Below are 24,994 nucleotides of genomic sequence, written 5' to 3'. Positions count from 1 at the left end.
TACTATCAATTCATAGATCCTTCAGAAGCCAGCTCTGAAAAAAATTCAATGCCTTTAACTGAAAGAGTGGCAAGAAGAATGAGAATAAAACCTAGGTTCCTTTCTACAAACCAATTCACTTTTGGGATTAAGTTTTTTAAAATAGCAATTGTTAAAACTGCAAACAATTCAAAAGCATGTAGATTCTTTACTACAGATCCTAATGTTGGCATCTTCTGTCAATTAATACGTTTCCTAAAGTGTAGGAAAGGTACCAGATTATTTTGGGTATTAATAACTAGTTTGCAGTGAAAAAGTTATTCCCTATTCAATTCTCTCTCAATCCTCTAATTACTTCAAGGAAACGGTCCCCGTTTGGTACTGATGTGCTAATCTTTTTTTTCCTAATGTGCTAATCTAATACTTGATCTGCTAATGTAACACCTGATAATTTCTCTTTTTAACAGAGAACAGACCTTAATACAACACTGTTTAGCTGGAATTTGATATTATATCTTATTTTCACTGAATTTATTTTTATTTTGACCTTCTATTTCTGGAGTGTGACACTGATTTTCTATTTAAGATGCTGGTATCAAGAGTTCACTTTAAAAAAGACATTTATTTACATAAAAATGATAAAGTTATTTAAATAAACACATTAAGCATATAACTATATGGCAAAATATGATGGCCATAGTACACAAATGACTAAAAACTGGGAATCTACGTTAAATATGGATTTGGGGCCATTGGGATTTTATTTCATATTTTATTTCCCTACATGAAACTATTCTTATTTCTTATTCTGAACAGTTTAGTCCTTAGGATGAAATCTATAGATATTATTGGTAAGAAAATGGGGTGGTAAAAATATTACCAGGCATTAAATCTGTTAAGTTTTACAATAATTCAGCAATAGAATAATTGTAATAAGTAAGCTCTATGCCCAACATGCGGCCTGAACTCATAACCTGTCAAGAATCACATGTTCTACCGAAAGAGCCAACGAGGCGCCTCCCACCATCAGTATTTTAAATTAGACTATCCACCAAAGAAGTCAAATTGTATGTACAACAAAACAAAAATGACCTATGGCCAAAGAATTAGAAACGTAAACTAGGTTTGAGTAGTTTATATTATTAATCCTATGTTTGGCCTTTTGTGTGTGGATTTCATGGCAATTTCTTAAAGATAATATTCATCTTCTCAAACACAATATTGATCTTCTCACAGCTTTTCTGATGTTGAGTCCATACCAACGGAAATGGATTTAAGTTTCAAAATTTTTCGTAAATAAGATGACTTATTTATATTAATTAAATGTTGCCACCCCCGTTATACTTTCTGATTTATTTGGTCTGGAGAGGAACAGAGGCATTTTATTTCTCTTTTTGTAAAGGCCTTTATGTGATCCTACTATGTAGTCAAAACTGATAACCACTGCCCCAGTGAGGATTATAGGCTCATACTTTTGTTTTTATAAATGTGTTCCCAATGCTGAGAGTAGAGGAGTAACTGATTTCTTACTAAGTGTACTACTTCCTCTGGAACTTGCTTTTTAGAAAGATTCAGATTTTTAATGAACTTTTGGGTCATTTGCTTCTTTCCTATAAAGATGGAGTAAAACTAGTAAGATAGTCATTTTGAAAGAACAACTTAAAAAATTTAAGTCTTCTCTCAGGTTACTTCATTATCCTCCAGAAAAATCTTTTATTTTTGCCACAAGTGTTTCTGAACTTAAATGATGTCCATGTAACTATCATGTGGACTTGATAGGCAACTCTTTTTAAAATTTATACTCATTTCTCTATTCCATTTATTTTAAGTTTGTTTATGCACTATAACTCACTTTTTGAAAATATGTAGTAATTGGGGCGCCTGGATGGCTCGGTGGGTTGAGCCTCTGCCTTCGGCTCAGGTCATGATCTCAGGGTCCTGGGATCGAGCCCTGCATCAGGCTCTCTGCTCTGCGGGGAGCCTGCTTCCCCCTCTCTCTCTGCCTGCTTCTCTGCCTACTTGTGATCTCTCTCTGTCATATAAATATAAAATCTTTTAAAAAAATAAAAATAAATAAAAATTTTAAAAAGTAGTAATATACTTTGAGGAAGACTGGCTCTCCTTTAATTATATCTGAGAAAAAAAATTCCTTTAAGCTTTCCTCTGAGTTTGATATTTAGCAGAATTTCAAAGAGAAACATTTGGTATTGTATTTTAAATCTTTAAAAAAGATTAATTTATTTGAGAGAGAGAGAAAGAGAGAGCTGCACAAGCAGGGGAGAAGGAAAGGAGCAGAGGGAGACGGAGAAGCAGACTCCAGCTGAGCAGGGAGTCCAACCCGCTCGATCCCAGGACCCTGGATTATGACCTGAGCTGAGGGCAGACACTTAACCTAAGACTGAGCCACCCAGGCCCCCAGGGTTTGGAAATCTTATATATAGCTTATATTTCTAAAGAAAACTTACATGAAACTATTCTTTTTTTTTTTTTTTTAAGATTTTATTTATTTATTTGACAGAGTGGTCACAAGTAGGCAGAGAGGCAGGCAGAGAGAGAGGGGGAAGTAGGCTCCCTGCTAAACAGAGAGCCAGATGCAGGGCTCCAATCCCAGGACCCTGAGATCATGACCAGAGCCGAAGGCAGAGGCTTGACCCACTGAGCCACCCAGGTACCCCTACATGAAACTATTCTTATTTCTTATTCTGAACAGTTTAGTCCTTAGGATGAAATCTATAGATATTATTGGTAAGAAAATGGGGTGGTAAAAATATTACCAGGCATTAAATCTGTTAAGTTTTACAATAATTCAGCAATAGAATAATTGTAATAGCTTATCAGAGACTGCAGTCTTTGTCACCAGTGACTTCACACTATACCATATGCTTTTAACATGGTGCAGTGAATGATAACCTTTTTAGATAGAGAATAAAGGCTTTTCTTCACTTATTTTCCAATGTTCCAACTAGAGTGGTCTATCTTCTCATTGACTGGCTTGTTTTTCTATTCCAGGAATCTACTGCTCTCAGTGTTGGGCAGTGTCTGAAACTGCCACCATTACTCAGGTTCTTTCTTCTTCCCCTTTCTCTGTCCCATTTTTTAGGTCATTGCTTCCACCCTTGTCTTTCAGTGAAATTATCAACATTTTCAGTTGACTCATCTTATGACTACTTTCCTTCTACATCTTAAACAAATCAATAAAGGTCATATACATAGTCACTGACTCTGAGTGTTATTTCCAGTTGCTCTGGGAAAATTTTTCCCCTTAAATGTCAAAGGATCTTGTTTTGTTTTTACTGACTTCTGGCTCTGGAACTCTTAGCAACTACCCTGTGTTTTCAGAAGACAGGTCTCTAGGTAGATAAAGATTCACCAATGGTGAAAAACTTCATCCTCCTCTGAGCTCTGAGTCACTGACTCCCAAAAGGGATATGTGGCACTTTAAGAGAAGATAATTCTACTTTAAGCATGTCATGATTTCTTTTGAGTTGTGTCAGAATTTAATGGTATTCCAAAATAAGGGTCAGGATTCACTTTCTTCTCTATCAATGATGATGCTACTTTCTTCTACATATATGTATACTATAACTATTCATGAATCTAACTACTAGTTATGTCAATATTATATTTCATTAGTCTGCAATGCTGGTTTTTGAAAAATGGAAGGTAGTATGAGTAATGGAAAAAGTACTAAGATAGGAGTCAAGAGACCTGAAACTCTAGAAAATCTAGATCAGGAATAAAATATTTGCCCAATACAACTCTGTGCAATTATAAAACCTAAAGGGCCCTCAGAAGCTTTGCAAGTTTAGAAAAGAGAAGTGCTTAAAGTGCTTTCTAACTCCAAAGTCACATACCAACCAATAATACATAATGAATAGTAAAATCTGTACATGAGTAGTAAGAGCTGCTCTCTCAGCTCTCAAACAGGAGGGAAAGACAAGAATATATACTACAATGATGACAGAAAAGATTTCACCATTTCTCCCAGTTTACATTTGTACAAAAGGAGATTTCACACAGTAGAAAAAAAAAAACTTTGGCTCCATAAAGAAGAACAGATCCTATGAGCAGATCCAAAATTCAAACTCAAGTCAATCATTCATATCTGAGGCAAGGCAACTTCTGAGAAAGGACTGCTTATTTTTCCTGCTCCCTTAGTCTCTTTCTATTTAGACATGTTGCTGTCTGAAAGATACAGTCTGCCCTCTAGACAATTAGTAATTCACATCAGCAAATACACCATTTTATGAAGAGACATTAAATAAAGCTAACGGATTTCTTATTAGGTGGGCAGACTAAGCCCAGAGGAAATTATCCAACACACTGGAAATATCGATTATTTTTCTTAAACAAAGCACTTGCCAAAATTGCCATATATACTGGAAAGGCAAATATAAATCACTAATTACTACTGCCACTGCTGCTGAAATCACTGCTAGTATTACTACCATTATTTCCTCTAACTTTACATTGGGTCCTACCTGCCAGGCATGGGGCTGAGTGCTTCATCTATGTTAATTCATTTAATTCTCTGCAACAACCCTATTGAACAACCCTGTTGTTTGTATGAGAAAACGGAGGCACAGAAAGGGTAAGTAACTTGTTTAAGGTTATACCACAAGTAGCAGGACCAGGAGGACCCTAACACATGGGTCACTACTATTATCCTATAAAAGGATAATAGCTCACTACTATTATCCTGTACTGTTTTCTCAGACTATTAGCTAATACTTACTGAGTACTTACTATATGCCAGACACTGATCTAAAATGTTTAACATGTATCGACTCCTTTAATCTTTGTAACATCCTGTCATGGAGGTAACTGTTCTTTATTTTTTAATTTTTTTATTTTTTAAGATTTTTTATTTATTCATTTGACAGAGAGAAATTACAAGTACACTGAGAGGCAGGCAGAGAGAGAAGGAAGCAGGCTCCCTGCTGAGCAGAGAGCCCGATGCGAGACTCGATCCCAGGACCCTGAGATCATGACCTGAGCCGAAGGCAGCGGCTTAACCCACTGAGCCACCCAGGCGCCCGGTAACTGTTCTTTAATGTCATTTTACAGACATGGGCCAGAATGTCACTTTTTAAAAGGTGATATCTATTTATTTATTCATTCATTCATTCATTCATTTATTCATTTATTTATTTATTTATTGCATTTATTTATTTTTTTAAAAAGATTTTATTTATTTGAGAGCGAGAGCACATGAGCAGGACAGAGGGAGAAGGAGAAGCAGATGCCCTGCTGAGCTGGGAGCCTGACAAGGGGCTTGAGAGTCAGATACTTAACTGACTGAGCTACCCAGATGCCCCAGACCAACTTCATTTTAGAGTAAACTTTAAAAGTCTGCATTTGGCAGACACATACTGGAACGTAATACAGAATGCCGTAGGGGATAGAATACGACCCTTAAGTGTAATTTCCCCCTCCACATCTTTCTCTTGCAACCCTCCACTAATTCTTTTAATGCACAGAAGGGTTACACAGGTGAGGGCAAATCAGGTTTGTGTTTTCATCAGTGCACTTCTGTTTATAAGGGATGTGCTCCTGCGAACAAGACCATGTTCCTACAGGAAACAAAAAGTAATACTTCAAAACACAAAATGAGGTATCACTTTGAGTCCGCAGCCAGTAAAACATTAATAACCATTCATTTCAAGGCCAATCTAAGAACATAAAGGACAAAAAACATTTCAACATAGACTGTGATGCTTTACCCCATTTTCATTCTCTATTTACAATAACCATCATTATCTACCTAAAGGGTTTGAAGTCATTTGCCTACTTTTCTACTCCTTCAACAACACTGATTAATGTATTTTATATGTGAAAACAAAGTGTTAACCCTGCAAAACAGAAAAAAGAACCAGGCATAATAATTAAGTAGATAATATAAACAATCTACCCATATTGTGATTAAAAAATAAGGATAGAAAAGGACATAGAGAAAAAAAATAAAAGTCAAAAAACCAGGTTAGTGATTATTTGGTAACTAACAATGAGTCTACATACCAAATGGCTGGCTCTCCAAGTATGGAGAAATTGGATTCCTGGAATTACTCTGAGTCTTTTTTTTTTTTTTTTTTTTTTTTTTTTTTAAAGATTTATTTATTTATTTGACAGAGATTACAAGTAGGCAGAGAGGCAGGCAGAGAGAGAGAGAGGAGGAAGCAGGCTCCCTGCTGAGCAGAGAGCCCGATGCGGGACTCGATCCCAGGACCCTGAGATCATGACCTGAGCCGAAGGCAGCGGCTTAACCCACTGAGCCACCCAGGCGCCTACTCTGAGTCTTTTAATTCTAAAGAAAAATCTATTCCATTTTAAGTACGATAAGACTATTCACTAATGACAGTTTCTCTTTGAACTCTTTATTTGGAACAATGGCAGATTCTCAATTAGAAACTGAGTTCTAATGTTAGTCCTGAAATTAACTTTTTAAATAGAAAATCAGCACTTCTTACCAAAGGGTCTTCAAGATTTTGATGAAAAAGGTGAACAAATGAAGGATAATGTAAATGATGTGGTTGAGACACCACTGGCTTAAAAGTCAATCCTTAGGTTTGATCCCAGAACTCTACCCTGTATTTAGGTTACCTTTAATCTCAGCCTCAGGTTCATCGCAGATAAAATATGTTAATACCACCTTCCTCCCAGAGATACTGTCAAGATTAACTGAGAAACGCAAGGTCATATGCATGCACCCCCATGTCCACTGTTACCTTCCTTGCAGAGCTGTTGAAAGGGAGGAAATTTATGTGGAAGTGTAAGAACACAGCTTGGTCCGTATTTGTTTCCTTCCCCTTCAAATCCTTATCTACACCGAAGCATTTTATTACTGGCCAACAGTCACACAAAGTCTGATGGAACTGAAAATTCTATGTAATATGTAGATAAAGGGGAATCATACTCACATATTTCACATATTCTTTCCACTGCTGCCACCACTGCATGGAGATGATAAACCAGTTGTGTCCTGGTTGCAGACCATACCTGCTCTCTCGTTCTAACCACCCTCTGTACATACAAAAGAAATTCAGTACATTAAATGGCATATGAAACAGATGACCACACACGCATCCAGAAATTATTAGAAATTTTTACAAAGTAAAAACATGACACGGATATACTACATAGACTGCCATAGTTTCAATTGGTGAAACACTGGTAAGTCCATTTCAGGAGTCATAACAACACTATCAAGCTCCACACCCCAATGTTTTTAAAAATAGATTTATGGAGGAATAATTTACATAACATAAAATTTACCTGAATTAAGAGTATAACTCAATGACTGTGGTAAATTTATAGACAACTATCACCATAATCCAACAATCCAATTCTAGAACATTTCCATTACCCCCCAAAGCTATCCTGTGTCCACTTTAGTCAATTCATGTTACACTCTCAGCCCAGGAAACCATTAGTCTATTTTCTGTCTCTTACAAATTTCCCTTTTCTGAACAATTCATATAAATGGAGTAATAGAACACATGGTCTTTTATATCTGGCCTCTTTGACTTACCAAGTTTTTGAGGTTCATCTACATTTTAGCAGATATCATTACTTTGTGTTTTGTTATTCCATTCCAAACACTATTTTTTAAAAAGATTTATTCACAGAGAGCGAGCGAGCGAGCACGAGTGGGGGGAGGGGCAGAAGGAGAGGTAGAGAGAGAATCTCAAGCAGATTCCCCACTGAGCACACAGCCTGACACAGGGCTCAATCCTAGGACTGTGAGATCATGACTGGAGCCAAAATCAAGAGTTGCCTGGCTGCTTCACTGACTGAGCCCCCCCAAATACTATTTATAATGCATCCCACAGGTATGTATACACCACATTTTGTTTATCCATCTAACATCTGATAAATTGAAATTGATAAGCTATTGTCCAAAGTGGCCATACCATTTAACATTTCTATCAGTAATGTATAATAGTTCTAGTTTTTTCACATTCTTGGCAACGTGTTTTACCATCTATCTTTTCTATCATAAATATTCAAGTGGGTATGAAGTTGCATCACATTGTGATTTTTAAAAGTTTTTACAGAGGAGAAATTCATAACATAAAGTGGTGGTTGTATATTTTGAATGAACCAATGCCACTGAATTGTTTGCTTGAAAATAGTCACGTCCATGTTATGTGTATTTCTCCAAAACATTCTCATACATCCCAATTGAGCAGTTACACATTAGGCAGTTATTTCCTATTACTACCTTTCCCTGGCCTTTGAGAATCACTTTCCTACATCTATTCATTTACCTATTCTGGATATTTCACATAAATGGAATCCTTCAATGTGTGACCTTTTGTATTTGGCCTCTTTCACTTGTGAGGTTCATCCATGTTGCTGCATGCATGACTACATGTACCATTCCTTTGTAAGGCTGAATAATATTCCATAGTATGGATATACGACATTTTGTTTATCCATTCATCCACTGATAGCTATGTGGACTGTTTCTACTTACTGGCTAATGTGTATAGTGTTGCTATGAACATCTGTGTACAAGCATTTGAGTTCCTGTTTTCGATGTTTGAGGTATATACCTAGAAGTGGAATTGCCAAGTTACATGGTGATCCTGTTGAGGAACTACCATATTTTTTGCAGAGCAGTTACACCATTTTACATTTCTTTTTTTTTTTTTTTAAGATTTTTTATTTATTTATATGATAGACAGAGATCACAAGTAGGCAGAGAGGTAGGCAGAGGGGGAGGGGAAGGCAGGCTCCCTGTGAGCAGAGAGCCTGATGCAGGGCTCGATCCCAGGACCCTGAAACTACGACCTGAGCCGAAGGCAGAGGCTCAACTCCCTGAGCCACCCAGGCGCCACCCCCCCATTTTACATTTCTAACAGTGATGTATCAGGGCCCTGATTTCTCCACATCCTCACAAATTTTATTTTCCGTTTTAAAAATTATAAACATCTTAGTAAATGCAAAGTAGAAACATTGTGGTTTTGAGTTGCATTTCCTTAATGACTAATGATTTTGAGCATCTTTTTATGTGTCTAATGACCAGCTGTCTGTCGTATCTACACAAGTGTGTATTCAAGTCCCTTGCCCAATTTTTAGTTGAGTTTTCTTTTTGTTGGTGAGCTGTAGGAGTTCTGGATATATTCTAGTTACTTGACCTCTGGCAGATCTATGATTTACAAATACTATCTCCCATTTTGCAAGTTATCTTTTCACTTTCCTGACAATGTGTTTTGATAAAACTTTAATGAAGCTTTAATGAAGACAAATTTATCTTTTTTTCTTTGGTTGCTTATGCTGTTAGTGTCACATATAAGAATTTAACTTAAAATCCAAATCACTCTTGAAAAAATCTTTTCCCCGGATATAGAATAAAAGTACCATTCCGCTCACTTCTGGATTCCAAGATTTCTGATGAGAAACCTGCTGTTAATCTTATTGAGGATCTATTGCATGTGTAGCTTTTCTCTTGCTGCTCTTTAAAATTTTCTGTCCCCAGGCTTCTGACCATGATTATAATGTGTCTTGGTGTGAATCACTTAGTTTTATCCTTCTTGAAGTTCAGGGAGCTTTCTAAATGTTTAGGTTCACATCTTTTGTCAAATTTGAGGAGTCTGGCACCATTATTTCTTCAAATATTCTGTCCCTTTCCCTCCTCTCCTTCTGGGATTCCTATCATGTGTATGCTGGTAAGGCTGCTGCTATTTCACAAATCCAGGAAGCTCTGTTCATTTCCCTTCGTTCTTTCTTCTTTCTATTCCTCAGTCTCAATAGCTTCAGTTGACCTGTCTTTAGATTTTAACTTCTGTCAGCCGAGCGTTGTGATTCTCAGTGTGTAACAACAGGGGGAAAAAAACATTTCTAGCTTGCAGGCTGCATCAAATCAGGAAACAAACCAAAGTTGGTCAGTGGGCAATAGTATAATAATCCATGGCTTAACACCTACACAATATTCCATGTGTACTTGAATACGTACTCCGTTGTTGCTGGGGGTGTTCTGCTGCTGTAGACACATGTATTTACAATTTTTCTATCTTCCTGATGAATTAAAACTTCTATCATTATAAAATGTCTGCCTGTAATAATAATTCTTTGCCTAAAAGCCATTTTTTCCCTAATGTCGGCATATCCACTCCAGGTCTCTTATTGTTACTATGTGCCTTGTATCTATTCCATCATTTTACTTTTGATCTATTTGTGTCTTTGAATCTCAAGTATTTGGTTTTAAGATTTTTTAAAAAATTTATTTATTTGACAGAGATCACAAGAAGGCAGAATCAGGCAGAGAGAGAGGGAAGCAGGCTCCCTGTTGAGCAGAGAGCCGGATGCGGGGCTCAATCCCGGGACCCTGAGATCATGACCTGAGCCAAAGGCAGAGGCTTTAACCCACTGAGCCACCCAGGTACCCCTCAAGTATCTGGATTAAAAATATCAGTCTATCTTTAGCTTTGATAACTGTTTAATCTATTTATTTTAAGGTAATTATTGATATAGATTTGTGCCTACCCTTTTGTTACTTGTTTCCTATTCATCTCAAGTGTATTTATTTGTTTTTCTATTCCTCTTTTACTTTCCTTCTTTTGTGTTAAGTAGTTGTTTTCTACTGTATCATTTTAATTTTTTTTTTTAAAGAAACTGTATTTGGGATTATTTTCTTACTGATTACTCTAGAAGTATAAAATAAACCTTAACACATGCTACTTCAGATTAATACTAATTTATGCCAGTAAATTATAGAAGCTGCTCAAATACAGCTCTACTTCCTATTCTTTCAGTTGTATTGTCATGCATATGACATTTTTTATGCTGTAAGAACAGTGTAGCTTTCAAATTATTATCTTACAATTTTGTATTTTATTTTTTAAAAGATTTTATTTATTTGTTAGACAGAGAAAGAGATCACAAGTAGGCAGAGAGGCAGGCAGAGAAGGGGGGGAGCAGGCTCCCTGCTGAGCAGAGCGCCTGATGTGGGGCTCAATCCCAGGATCCTGAGATTATGACCTGCGCCGAAGGCAGAGGCCCAACCCACTAAGCCACTGAGACGCCCCACGATTTTTCATTTTAAATCATTAAAAGGATAAAACAGAAAAATGTATTTATACTGTCTAATTTTTAAGTATGTAATTATGCTTACTGGTGCTTTGTATTTCTTTGTGTAATTCAAATTGTCTGGGGTCACTTTGTTTTCGCATGAAGAAGTTCCTTCAGTATTTCAATACTTCAGTATTTAAGTGTTTACTAACAACAGTGTTTATATGAGAATGTTTTCAAATTACCTTAATTTCTGAAGGATAGGTCTGCTGAATAAAGAATTTTAGGTTGACAGTTTTTTCCCCTTCAGCACTCTGAATGTCATACCACTGCCTACTGATCTCCATCATTTCTATAAAAAAATGGTCAGCCATTAATCTTACTGGGGTTGCCTTCTACAAGAAGGAGTCATTTTCCTCTTCCAACTTTTAGGATCTTCTCTTTGCAGCTTTGAACAGTTTGTGGTATGTTTAGATGTAGATCTCTGTTTTTAACCTCTCTGCAGTTCATTGAGCTTTTTGGATTAACAACTTAAAGCAATTTTAGGAGGTTTGGCCATCATGTTATCAAGTTTTTCTGCACCTTCCTCTCCTCCTTTTGGGACTTCCACATATCTCGGGTTCCGTTCACATTTATTTATTTTCTCTGTTCTTCATATTGGAAAAGTCTATTTAACTCTATTCTATTTTGCTGGTTATTTCTCTGTGGCTCCAATCTGTTGCTGAGTCACTGTGGTGAATTTTCGTTTACTCTAATTTTCAACTCCAGAATTTCCATTTAGTTCACTTTAAAAATTTCTGTCTCTATTGATATTTTATATTTGGTTAGTTATTGTGATTATAACTTCCTTTAATTCTTTAAACAAAGCTTCCTTTAGCAGTGAAAACATTTATAATACTGCTTCGAAGTCTTTTGTGTCCTTTCTGTGTCCTAAGTCAACCATCTGGGGCTACCTCTATTAACTAGTATCCCCACCACCACCACCGCGGGTCACATTTTTCCTATTTTGTTGCATGTTTCATCATCTCCCATTCCTGAGAATTGGACATATTTGATAATATATTTCACCAACTCTGGATTCTGACCCTGCCTGTGTGTTTGCCTTGTGACATCCTGGACTAACTCTATAGAGTCTGCTTTCCCTGCAGTGTGAGGTTGTTCCGTTTTCTTCATTATTATTTCTTAAAGTTTGGTTTCCTTGGGGAGAGCAGAATTTACTGGTCGGCCAATAACTGGTGAGGTGCTATGCTGAAACATCTTGAGCCAGTGACATTTGCACCTTTTTCTTGATGTATCAGTTCCGTTTGGGAAATGATGCAAAGTTCAGGCAGGTTATAAACCTTTCTTGGTTTTTATTTTCTGCATGAGCTAGGCCCTACATTCCATCAGGTATTAATAGATAGCTAAAACCCTCCTTGGTTTCTGCTGAGCTTGCATACAGCCTTGGATGTATGAGCAGCCCTGCAGATCATCTGGGACATGGGGAAGTTTATTGTTTATCAATACACACTCTGTTTGTCTTGTTCTCTGGATCTCTTTGTTAAAATTCTGACTGGGCTCTCAGTTTGTTGCTTTCCTTAACTAGTATCTCAAACCCAAGCTACTGATGTTCCTTGACTATTTGCCACCATGATCACTGGTTTTTTTTTTGTTGTTGTTTGTTTATTTGCTACAATTCTCTTAGGCGGGCATTCATCTCTGCTCTAATCCAAATCAAGTCAGCCCTGTCACCTATGTCTTGGTAAAACTATCATGAAGGAGGGAATGGGACCAGCCCTAGGTAAAATTACTATGGATTCCCATTTTTCTTACCAAGGTATAGTAGTTTTTCTTGAATAAATGCCTCCCAACTTGTTAAATACCTTTGCTCAGTTTCCAGAGTCCTAAAATAGTTGGCTGACAATTTTATACAGTGTTATATTTTGTCTAGTTGCTTTTCAGGAGGAGATATGCTGAGATCTTCACTCAGCCACTGCAGAAATCATGACACTAATTTTGCAATAAATTACTGACTCTTTAAGTTACAAATATTTCTTTCACCTCACTACTTGTATACCAACCTGATACATCTTTAAAAAATCATCCTAAAAATTCAGATGAATTTTTAACAGTGAAAATGGAGGTAAAATAAAACAAAATTCAAAAATCACAAAATGAAATTAACCAATTTGGAATCTAGAATTTAAGATTCAGATTTTTTTAAAAATAAAGATTACAGAAAACAGACCGCTTGTGTTTTCAATGAAAAAGGTTCTAGACTTGATTCTGCCACTTCCATCCAATTTTTGGTAAGTTCCTCAACTTTTGTGAATCTCAGTTTCCTCTTTTATAAAATGGGATGGTGACACTAATTAAATGCAGTTATATTCTAAGGAACAGATGAAATAATGCAAGTAATATAAAGTTCTATAAAAACATGAGATTAAAAAAACAAAAAAATGAGATTATACCAACATTTTATTTTTAAATAGGGATGCTATGAGCATTTGCAAAATAATTAAGCCAAGAAATATATATACAGTGGATATACAGCATGCCTTAAAAAAATTTTTTTTAAAGATTTTTATTTATGTCAGAGAGAGAGCACATGAGAGAGAAAGAACACAAGCAGGGGGAATGGCAGGCAGAGGAAGAAGCAGGCCCCCTGCCAAGCAAGAAGACCAATGAGGGACTTGATCCCAGGACTCTGAGGTCATGACCTGAGCCAAAGGCATCTTGACGGACAGAGCCACTCAGGCATCCTTCGTTCTATTTTTTAAATCAACATTTCTTTTCTTTCTTTTTAAAGTTTTTATTTTAATTCCAGTTAGTTAACATACAGAGTTATATCAAGTTCCAGGTGTACAATATAGTGATTCAACAATTCCATACATCACCCGGTGCTTATCTCGATAGCAATCTTAGTATGTACGGTAAGTCATGCTGACTTCAGAAGGTATTAGTATGTGATTAAATTAGATTGCAATAGTTAAAAAAAAAAAAAAAGCTACTGCAGCTACATAAAAGCCTTTCAGTATTTCTCTTCAATATCTCACTTGTACACTTAAATGTATTTTAAAATTTTATTTTATGATATCTAAAAATCAGACAAAAATCAAAACAACATTGTCAACATATGAATACCATAAACAAGAATGAATATTCTGAGCATGAAAATTAAAAACACAATGTGAGATTAGTGTTTTTATGAAAACAACATTTTAAAAAACAGATTTTGCTTAACGTTCTTTAAAAGAACAGACCATTTTAAATAAGAATCCTTAAAAAGGTTGGAAAATATATTTTGCTACTTCAATTCATCTGAACATGAACTGGTATTCTTCACATAATCCTGTTTTCAGGTATTCCAAACCACTCTATTTTAGTAAACTCTTTTACCAAGCAGTCTCACACCAGAAAAAACTACTGAAAAATTTGTATACACACTACTTTTAAGAATAAGTGACAAACTATGTATCGAATTTATTCCTTTCAAAAGCGAAGTTTAGGGGGTACCTGGGTGGCTCAGTGGGTTAAAGCCTCTGCCATCACCTTGGGTCGTGATCCCAGGGTCCTGGGATCGAGCCCCGCATCGGGCTCTCTGCTTGGCAGGAAGCCTGCTTCTCTGCCTGCCTCTCTGCCTACCTGTGATCTCTGTCAAATAAATAAATAAAATCTTTAAAAAAAAATTTTTTTTTAAATAAATAAAAGTGAAGTTGAGTAGATTCGTTCTGTTTCTGAAACTTTCTACACAAATGTATAGTATAATGGTAACACTCAAGCAACGAAGGAGACCTGATATATTAAAAATTGAATCACAATTAGGGAGGGTATGTGCTATGAAATGTATAAGCCTGATGATTCACAGGTCTGTACCCCTGGGGCAAATAATACACTATATGTTTAAAAAAAAAAAAAAAAAGAAGAGGAAAAAAACCTGAATTACAGCCATAAAAACATGCAGGCCTATTAACCAAGATATTTTACCTCAAGTAATTTTGCCTAAATACATACCTAACCAAAGGCATACAGCCTTTATTACTGAATTATACTGAAGAAAAAGAGAGATTAAAAATAGGGGATGAATAAGGCCTACTAGCTATCCATTTAAATTATAAGAGGCTTTATTGGTATGTAAAAGTATCATCTGATAGGATCTGCAGTGAAAATGGAAGCCAAAAATAAAACAGTATTATGGGATGCCTGGGTGGCTCAGTTGGTTAAGCAGCTGCCTTTGGCTGGGGTCATGAACTCAGCGTCCTGGGATGGAGTCCCACATCGGGCTCCTTGCTTGGCAGGGAGCCTGCTTCTCCCTCTGCCTCTGCCTGCCATTCTGTCTGCCTGTGCTCGCTCTCTCTCCCTCTCTCTCTGACAAATAAATAAGTAAAATCTTAAAAAAATAAATAAATAAAACAATATTTTGAAGGATTCTCATTAAAAAATTATAAATTCCATCAATGGCATATACACATAGGTATATGAATATAAAAGTGTCAACAGTGCAACCATCAACAAATGAAAAGTCAAGCTATGGAATGGGAGGAAATATTTGCAAACCACAGCTCTGATAAAGAATTATATCCAAAAAATATATATAGGAAGTTCATATCACTTAATAGCAAAATAATAATAATAATCACCAATTAAAAATAACAAAGAACCTGAACATTTTTCTAAAAAAAGACATACTAACGGCTAACACCTACATGAAAAGATATTTAACATCACTAATCACCAGGGACATACAAATCAAAACCACAACAAGGTACCACTTCACACCTGTCAGGACGGTTATTGTCAAAAAGACAAGAGATAATATACACTGACAGAGATACAGAGACCCCTGTACACTGCTGATGGGACTGGAATAAACTCGAACAGCTACTATAAAAAACATGTTTCACGTGAGATTAAAAAAAGAACTACCATATAACCCAGCAATCCCACTTCTGGGTATATAACCAAAGGAAACAAAATGATTTTCTTGAAGACGATAGCTTTATTTCCATATTCTTTGAAGCATTATTCACAAAAGTCAAGGTATGAAAACAATGAATGAATGGATAAACAAAATGTGGTATGTATATACAATGGACTATTATCTAGTCTTAAGAAGGAAATCCTGTCATTTGCAGCAACATGGATGAGAATGGAAGGCATTATACTAAGTGAAATAAGCCAAAGACAGACAAATATTGCAAGGCATAGCACTTGTATGTAGAATCTTAAAAAAAAAAGTCAAATTCAGAAACAGTAAGTAGAAAAGCAGTTGCTGGGAGCTGGCGGAAACAGAGAAAGGTGATAAAAGTGTAAAAAATTTTACGATATGATGAATCAAGTCTGCAGATGTAACATATAACATGATCAGAGCTGATTAACACTATAATGTTTAACTGAGAGTACAACTTAAATGTTCTGACACACACACAAAAGTATGTGAGGCACTAGTGATGGATGTGTTAATTCAATGAAAGAAATCCTTTCACAATGCATACATCTATCAAATCGCACTGCACTTTAAGTATCTTAAAATTTCAGATGTCAATGATACCTCAATAAAGCCGAAAAAAATGTCAACAGCAATTACCTTAAATACAGAGATGATGGGTATTTTTTTGCTTCTTTTTGTTTAGCTCTACTTTATAATCTTTATACAATAAACAAGAATTACTCTGTAGTAAGGAAAATTTGCTACCTTTTTTCTCATGTCTTATTTCAAAAAATTAAATTCAGTACTCAATGCAATTTTAATGTTAAAGAGAATCTGATTTCTAAATTAATTCAATCCCTTGGTTAGGAAATTACTTTAACAAAAATATTTCAGTATGAAATTAATCAGGAGAAATAAGATGTCACTGTAATGGCTGTATTAAAATGGGACATGCTGTTATGTATTAACAATATATTTCAGGTGTCAAAACTTTCAACTATGTAATGAAAAATACACTAAAAACTTACCTAATAATTTGTCCTTCTTCTTCTGGAGTAGCTGGTCTTAGCCCCAGAACTATGTGACATACCTAGAGAAAAAAGTGGTAAATCAAACTTCACTGACTGGTGGCAATGACTGGACTGCGTAATCTCACATTCTCTGCATGAGTTCCACTTTGTAGATGGGAATCTGAATTAGCCATAGCTTTCAAATGATGAATTATCAATGATTCACTTGGGCAACTCTGAGCTTTAAACTTTAGCTATTGTTTTTTTTGTTTTGTTTTTAAACAAACTGTTTCAGTAGAGGCCAATTTCCAAATCTCTGTATGAGACAGGAGAGGGAGAGAGACAAAGAACTACTAAAAGAACCATGCAGAAAATATTATTTTCATTCCTGAAATCTGAAGAGCACATCATGGCACGTGAGGAGAAAGGTGAGGGTAATGAAGAGAATACAGGAGACAAAAGATATGGGTGGCATTTTAGTTTAAACAGTTCAAAGAAAGAAATTATTGCCACTAATGCTAAATATGCTTTTTAAGGCTCATTTCATCAATTTATTTGCCTTCTCTAAATATCATCACAAAAGATACAATTTTTTCCAACATTTTCTCATGAAAAATTTCAAAAATACAGGAAACTTGAAAGAATTTTATACTGAAGACAACATATCCATTAACTAGATTTGACATCAACATTTTATTATACTTGCATCTATCCCTTAATTCACCCATCAATCCATCTTAATTTTGGATGCATTTCAAAGTAAATTATAGACATTAGTACAACTTTTTATAAATACATCAGCTTGGCTAACATTAACCAGAAAGTTCAATATCTATTCAATTTTGTTTACCTTTTGAGGTAACATTTACATAACAACAAAATCCACAAATTGGGTTTTTGAGACTCATCTATGTAGCGGCTGTTCATTTTTATTGCTGAGTAGCATTTCACTCTTCGAACATACCACTGTTTGTTTCATCCATTCTCATACTGACAAATACTTGAGCTTCTGAAACCAATTTTTCTTTTTCTTTTTCTTTTTTAAAGATTTTACTTATTTATTTGACACAGAGAGAGATGATAAGTAGGCAGAGAGACAGATAGAGAGGGGGAAGCAGATTCCCTGCTGAGCAGAGATCGTGATGTGGGGCTCAATCCCAGGATCCTGAGATTATGACCTGAGCCGAAGGCAGAGGCTTTAACCCACTGAGCCACCTAAAAAAATCTAACCCCACCAATTTTTCTTATCTAAGATTTATTTGAGAGAAAGAGCCTGGGGGTGGGGGAGGTAGCAGGAGAGGTTTCTCAAGCAGACTTCCCACTGAGCCTGATGTAGAGCTTAATCTGACTACCCTGAGACCATGACCTGAGCCAAATCAAGAGTCGGACACTTAATCAACTGAGTCACGAAGATGCTCAGGTGTTCTAAGCGAACTTATAGAAAATGGAAATACAGTATTCATGCTTACAAGTGAACAAATCTTAAGTGTATAGTTCAATGACTTTTCACAAAGTAACATCTATGAAATCTTTACCCAGTCAAGAAACAGAACACTGCTATCTCACCCAAAGTCCCACTTTGGGTTCTTTCCCACAGGATCCATGATCCTGAATTCTGTCACCATAGAATAAGTTTTGTCTGCCTTTGAATTTTTTGGTCTAGTATTTTCAACTCAAGATTAGATATAAGATAGGGGCGCCTGGGTGGCTCAGTGGGTTAAGCCGCTGCCTTCTGCTCAGGTCATGATCTCAGGGTCCTGGGATCGAGTCCCGCATCGGGCTCTCTGCTCAGCAGGGAGCCTGCTTCCTCCTCTCTCTCTCTGCCTGCCTCTCTGCCTACTTGTGATCTCTCTCTGTCAAATAAATAAATAAAATCTTTAAAAAAAAAAAAAAGATTAGATATAAGATTCATCCAAGTTTGTGTGTGTGGCACCATTATACTTATTTTCATTGCGTTACAATATACCACTCTATGCACGTCACACTTTGCTTATTGTTTATGTGTTTACTATTGATAAATATTTGGGTCATTTTCTGTTTTGGGCTATAACAAGTTATAAGAACTTACTTGTATGTCTTTTGATGCTCAGATATATACATTTCTAGGGTTTACATACAGAGTAGACTTTATGAGTCACGGGGGAAGCGTATGTTCAACTTTGTAAATACTGCCAAGCAACTTCCTAAGTATTTCTGTTTGTTTTTTAAAATATTTTATTTATTTATTTGTCAGAGAGAGTGTGAGAGAACACAAGCAGGGGGAGTGGTAGGCAGAGGGAGAGGCAGGCTCCCCGCTAAGCAGGGAGCCCGACACGGGGCTCAATCCCAGGGTCCCGGGATAATGACCTGAGCTGAAGGCATACACTTAACTGACTGAGCCACCCAGGAGCCCCAATTTCCAAAGTATCTGTAGTAATTTGTATTCCTACTGGCAATGTATGGGAGTTTCAGGTTTTTGTTATCCTCACCAATACTTCTTATCACTTAAAAACTAACCATTCTTGGGGACATGTCTACTAGTAATTCATATGTGGTTTTAATAGTATGTCTATGATGACTAAGGAGCCCCTTTCCATAATATTCATTAACTATTTGGATATTCTTTTTTAAAAAAGATTTTTAATTATTTATTTGACAGAGAGAGAGAGACAGTGAGAGAGAGAACACAAGCAGGGGGAGTGGGAGAGGGAGAAGCAGGTTCCCCAATGAGCAGGGAGCTCAAGGTGGGGCTCGATCCCGGGACCCGGAGATCATGACCTGAGCTGAAGGTAGACGTTTAACGACTGAGCCACCCAGGCACCCCTGGATATTTTCTCTGGTGAAGCATCTCTTCAAGTTTTCTTTACACATTTTTTATATTGAAGTTTTACCTTTTTCTCATTTTTATTCTCTGTATGCCCTAGTCACATGTCTTTCTGGATACAGGTATCACAAACAACTTCTCCCACTGCATAGCTTATTTTTTCATATTCTTAATGGCATCTCCCAATTCAAAAACAAAAACAGGGGCGCCTGGGTGGCTCAGTGGGTTAAGCCGCTGCCTTTGGCTCAAGTCATGATCTCAGGGTCCTGGGATCGAGTCCCGCATCGGGCTCTCTGCTCAGCAGGGAGCCTGCTTCCTCCTCTCTCTCTGCCTGCCTCTCTGCCTGCTTGTGATCTGTCTCTGTCAAATAAATAAATAAAATCTTTAAAACAAAACAAAAACGCTTAATTTTACTGAAGTCCTACTTAAAAACTTTTCCTTGGTGGTTAATGCTCTCTGTGTCCTTTTAAAAAACTCTTTGCCACCTCATAGCCATTAAACTATTCTTGCACATTATCTTCTAAATGCTTTATTTTTACCTTTCAAACTTAAGAGACTTATGATCTCAGTTGGAATTAATTTTTATCTATGACATGAGGTAGGAATAATGATACATTTTTTCCCATAGAGATACCAACTGACCCAGTACACCATTTACTGCCAAGATTACCCCTACCCATGTGCAATGCAATGTCTTCTACATGTAGGTCTGTTTAAAACTCTCAATGTTGTTTCAGTGGTCTTTGTCTACCTTCACACAGATATCACACTGTCTTAATACCATTGTCTTATAAGAAGTCCTAATATCCGGTAACTTCAGTCCTCTAACACTTCTTTACATTATCTTGGCTATTTTTGGCCCTTTCCCTTCTGTATGTACTTAGAAACAGCTTGTCAAGTTCCACAAAAACAATGACAATATTAAACTTTTGGGGATTTTGATTGCTAGTGCACCAAACCTACAAACTAATTTAAAGGGACCTGACATCTTTAAAATGTTGAGCCTTACCATCCATAAATGCGGATTATCTCACTCTGTGCTGTTTTTTTATTGTGTCTGTAATAAATTATCACAAATTCAGCATCTTAAAGCAACACAAACTTATTATCTTACAGTTCTGTAGGTCAGAAGTCAGACACGGGTCTCACTAGGTTAAAAATCAAGGTGTTGGGGCGCCTGGATGCCTCAGTTGGTTAAGGTCTGCATTCAGTTCAGGTCATGATCCCAGGGTCCGGGATGGAGTCCTGCATCAGGCTCCCTGTTCTCCCTCTGCCTCCCTCCCTCCCTCTGTTTCTCATGAATAAATAAGTAAAATCTTAAAAAAGAAAAAAAAAAAAAAAAGATGTCAGTAGCAGAACTACATTCCTTTCTGGAGGTTAAAAAAAGAATATACTTCCTTGCCTTTTTCAGCTTCCGGAGCTCATCCACATTACTTTGTTCACAGCCCCTTCCTCTATCTCAAAGCCGGCATCTCCAACTCTTCCTCCAAGGTCATCTCTTTCCCTCTCCTCCTTTCTCTCCCTCCCTCTCTCTGACCACAGCTGGAAAAGGTTCTCTATTTTTAAGGACAGATGATTAGCGGAGCACCTGGATGGCTCAGTGCATTAAAGCCTCTGCCTTCTGCTCGAGTCATGATCCCAGGGTCCTGAGATGGAGCCCCACGTCAGGCTCTCTGCTCGGTGCTTCCCCTTCTCTCTCTGCCTGTCTCTCTGCCTACTTGTGATCTCTCTCTCTCTCTGAAATAAATAAAAAACCTTAAAAAAAAAAAAAAAAAAAAGGACTCATTATTAGAAAGGCCCATCTGCTGAGCTAATCTCCCTTAACAGGATACATCTTAACCTGATACATCTTGCAAAGTCCCTTTTGCTATGGAAGATTATGTGCGTGGGTTCCAGGGATTAGGGCATGGATAATTGGTGCTGGAGGTGGTGTGCATTTTTTCTGCTTACCACGCTTTTAAAAACTTGACATTTTTGACAAATGCAAAAGAAACAAGATCCTGGTTATATTTAGCATCCTGCCTCTGCAAAATATTGGCACTGAGTGTACAAAAAAGATTGAAAATAAAGATTATTATTATAGGGATGGTTTTCTAATTCTATTGACACTTATGTATGTTACACTTAAATACCCAAAACACTCAGCTAAGAGGAATCTTGGCAAATAAGAGTGTAATTCAAGCTTTTATTGATAGACTTACCAAGTAACTCTACCAATTTTAAGACACACAGAAAATACAACTTAGCTAACAGTCTCTTACTCATATACTTAATGAATATATATAGTTTTAAAAACATACTGTATGTGAAATGAAGTGAATATAGTAGAATGTAATGTTAAAATGACAGTGACAGGTATTCATGGGAAACTATCTTTCAGCTCTTCATAATATAATATTAGAAACACACACATACAAAAACAAATCTCAAGCATATGCTTATTTATAAATTAGTCATAGAAAATTAGTGCCACTGCAAGTCCCTGATAAGGAGAAAAAAAAGGAATGAGAAAATAGAAAAAGCAATAGGAAAAAATCAAAATGCTATGCTATGTGAGAGCTACAAGATGACACAGACATAAGCCTAAGTGATCTAAATGTTTATATAATTATGAGAAAAAGTAATGAGGATATTATTTTAAATGAGATAAAAATAGTTGATCAATTTTGATATTATCAAGCAAGCATTTTCTGTTTAGAATAATGATTTATATAATTTTTGTACTTGTTTATGCTTTATAAAGCTATCAACTTAAATCCTCCTGAAAACTGTAACTGATAGTGGAGTAACAGATTGATATAAATGGATATTACAGGCTTATTAGATTGTATATGTTTTATAGCCATAGTAATTAGTCATTAACTATCAGGAAGAGACCAATTATCATTTATTCCAAAACAGCCATGCACAAATGAGTTATTCTTTATTTAATATGGAAGAGCATGATAGAAACAAAAATACCGAACTTTTTTTTAACTTCACAGGGCTGTTTTTACAAGGAAAGGAAAATAAAATAAGAATCTAAAATACCACTACTAAACCAACTTAAATATTTATGAAGAATTATAAAAAATGGGAAATCATAATTTCCTTTTTTTTTTAAATTGGAGCAAGAGAAATACTCTAACAAGGAAAATAGTTGAAATCTGGCAAGCCTTATAATTTAATGTTCATTCCTGGCACTTTGTGCTTTTTCTCTCTTCCTTCTTCAATCTTTCTTATTTCTTCTAAAGAACTTTTAAAAACTTTTAGAAACAGCTTTGTAGCCAGGATAATCTCCTAACTGGAGAGACTGTGTACATCGAAAATTTTACAGCTGCCTACTTATGATCCATCTGTCTGTTCACACTGCCTGACTTGTTAGGAAGGGCCTTTAAAAAAGACAACAGTGAAGAAAAATAAGAAATTATGATGGCTTTTGCAATCTAAATTATTTTCTATGTATTTAACATGCTGGTCTACCATGAGTCATAAGATAAATAAACATAGTCAGCTCTTTTCTACTTCCTCATCTCCCATGTCATGATTTTGAGATGCCTCAGGGCTCTCAAACTCTACCTTACCAATCTTTCAGTTGTATAAAGGATAATGTAGTTCTTTTTATAATATGTGGTTTTGTAGCTGAGTTGCAATAACTGCTACACAATGAAACAGACGTAGAACTACTACTCTTTATACCTGTCATTTATCTTAAACATACCTGGAAAAGCAGATTCAAAAATTCATTGGCAAGAACATTTTTCACACTCCAAATCTGATAGTCCTCTAGAGTAAGATGGCCCATCTGAAAGAGAAACAATATTTTAGAAGATCTCATGTTAAGAAGGTCCTCTTTTTTTTTTTTTTTCCATGTATTTGAGAGAGAGGGAGAGAGTGGGTGCATGAGTGGGGAGGAGAACCAGAGGGAGGTGGACAAGAACACTCCCCTCTGAGCCGGGAGCCCAACAGCAGGGCTCAACACTGGGCACAATCCCAGGGCTCTGGGATCATCGCCTGAGCGAAAGGCAGACACCCAATTGACTAAGCCATACAGGCACCCCAAGCATGCCCTCATTTTTATAGCATTTGAATAAAATCTGGTTTATTAAACTTATATCGGTAATTTTTCTGAAAGCAAAGCAAAAATTTAAAGTAGACACTGTGTGTTCATCTGAAAACTAAACCAGCTAGGATAAGTTTAAAAGCAACAAAACTCTGTCAAAGCAGTCAATGGTGGGCGCCTGGGTGGCTCAGTGGGTTAAGCCACTGCCTTCGGCTCAGGTCATGATCTCAGGGTCCTGGGATCGAGTCCCGCATCGGGCTCTCTGCTCCGCAGGGAGCCTGCTTCCCTCTCTCTCTCTCTGCCTGCCTCTCCATCTACTTGTGATTTCTCTCTGTCAAATACATAAATAAAATCTTTAAAAAAAAAAAAAAAAAAAAGCAGTCAATGGTAATAAGGACAATTTATTGTCAAGTCTTCATTCCTCCAATAAGACCTGGGAAATAACTCTCATTATCTTCTGCTTCAAGGATTATCTATGGAAAGGCTCTGTATAGGAAACTGAAATATTTACAAATTTTGAAAGAAAAAAGCAGACTCTCTGGATTATGCACTTTCATTCTAACATTTTTTTTTTTTAAGATTTTATTTATTTGAGAGAGAAAGCTCAAGCCCGAGAGAGCACCAGCCAGAAGGAGGGGCAGTGGTAGAGGGAAAAGCAGAACTCTCTGGTGAGCAAGGAGTCCAATGCAGGGCTTAATCCCAGGACCCCAGGATCATGACCAGAGAGGAAGGCAGATGCTCAACTGACTGAGTCTCCCAGGCACACCAATTCCAACAATCTCCTAAGACCAACTTAGAAGTATCTGACAATATTATCAGACTAATCAGATATTTAATAACTTGCTAACAAATTTTTGATGTATCAAAAATAAATAACCATATTAATTTCCCCCCAAAATAATTGAGCAAATTACAAGTTGAGTAATTTTGTGGTGTCAACATGTACAAAACTTACATATGCATATAGAGGCAATATGTTTTTTTTTCTTGTTCAACAAAACTATAACCAAATATTTTTTTCTGCATGTGTTCAATTCTAGATGAATAATGTTTTTTACTTTTATTATTTAATGATATTAATGTTTTCTTTTCACTATACAACAATATACGATACAAAAAGATTTTAATATATTGTGACTGTAATTATTAGTTTTTGTAATATAGCTTCTCTTAGTATGTTAATACTAAATCTAAAGGTACAAAAAAGTTTACTATTGACATAGTATGTCTCAGGTGAG

General features: G+C 36.3%; 1 protein-coding gene across 2 annotated transcripts in view; it reads right to left on the bottom strand.

Moving 5' to 3' along the window:
• Window positions 1-24,994, bottom strand: part of USP32 (ubiquitin specific peptidase 32) — a 223,107-nt gene that overhangs the window by 47,658 nt on the left and 150,455 nt on the right. For both annotated transcript variants that reach the window (XM_059149812.1, XM_059149813.1), the window contains exons 10-12: window positions 23,415-23,498; window positions 16,930-16,991; window positions 6,897-6,999 (exon numbers count right to left, since the gene is read on the bottom strand). In XM_059149812.1, coding sequence (XP_059005795.1) covers window positions 6,897-6,999; window positions 16,930-16,991; window positions 23,415-23,498 — 249 coding nt within the window. The remainder of the gene's footprint in view (window positions 1-6,896; window positions 7,000-16,929; window positions 16,992-23,414; window positions 23,499-24,994) is intronic.

This window comes from Mustela lutreola, chromosome 15, assembly GCF_030435805.1.
Source record: "Mustela lutreola isolate mMusLut2 chromosome 15, mMusLut2.pri, whole genome shotgun sequence".
Lineage (NCBI taxonomy): Eukaryota > Metazoa > Chordata > Mammalia > Carnivora > Mustelidae > Mustela > Mustela lutreola.
This window is presented reverse-complemented; position numbering and strand designations above follow the sequence as displayed.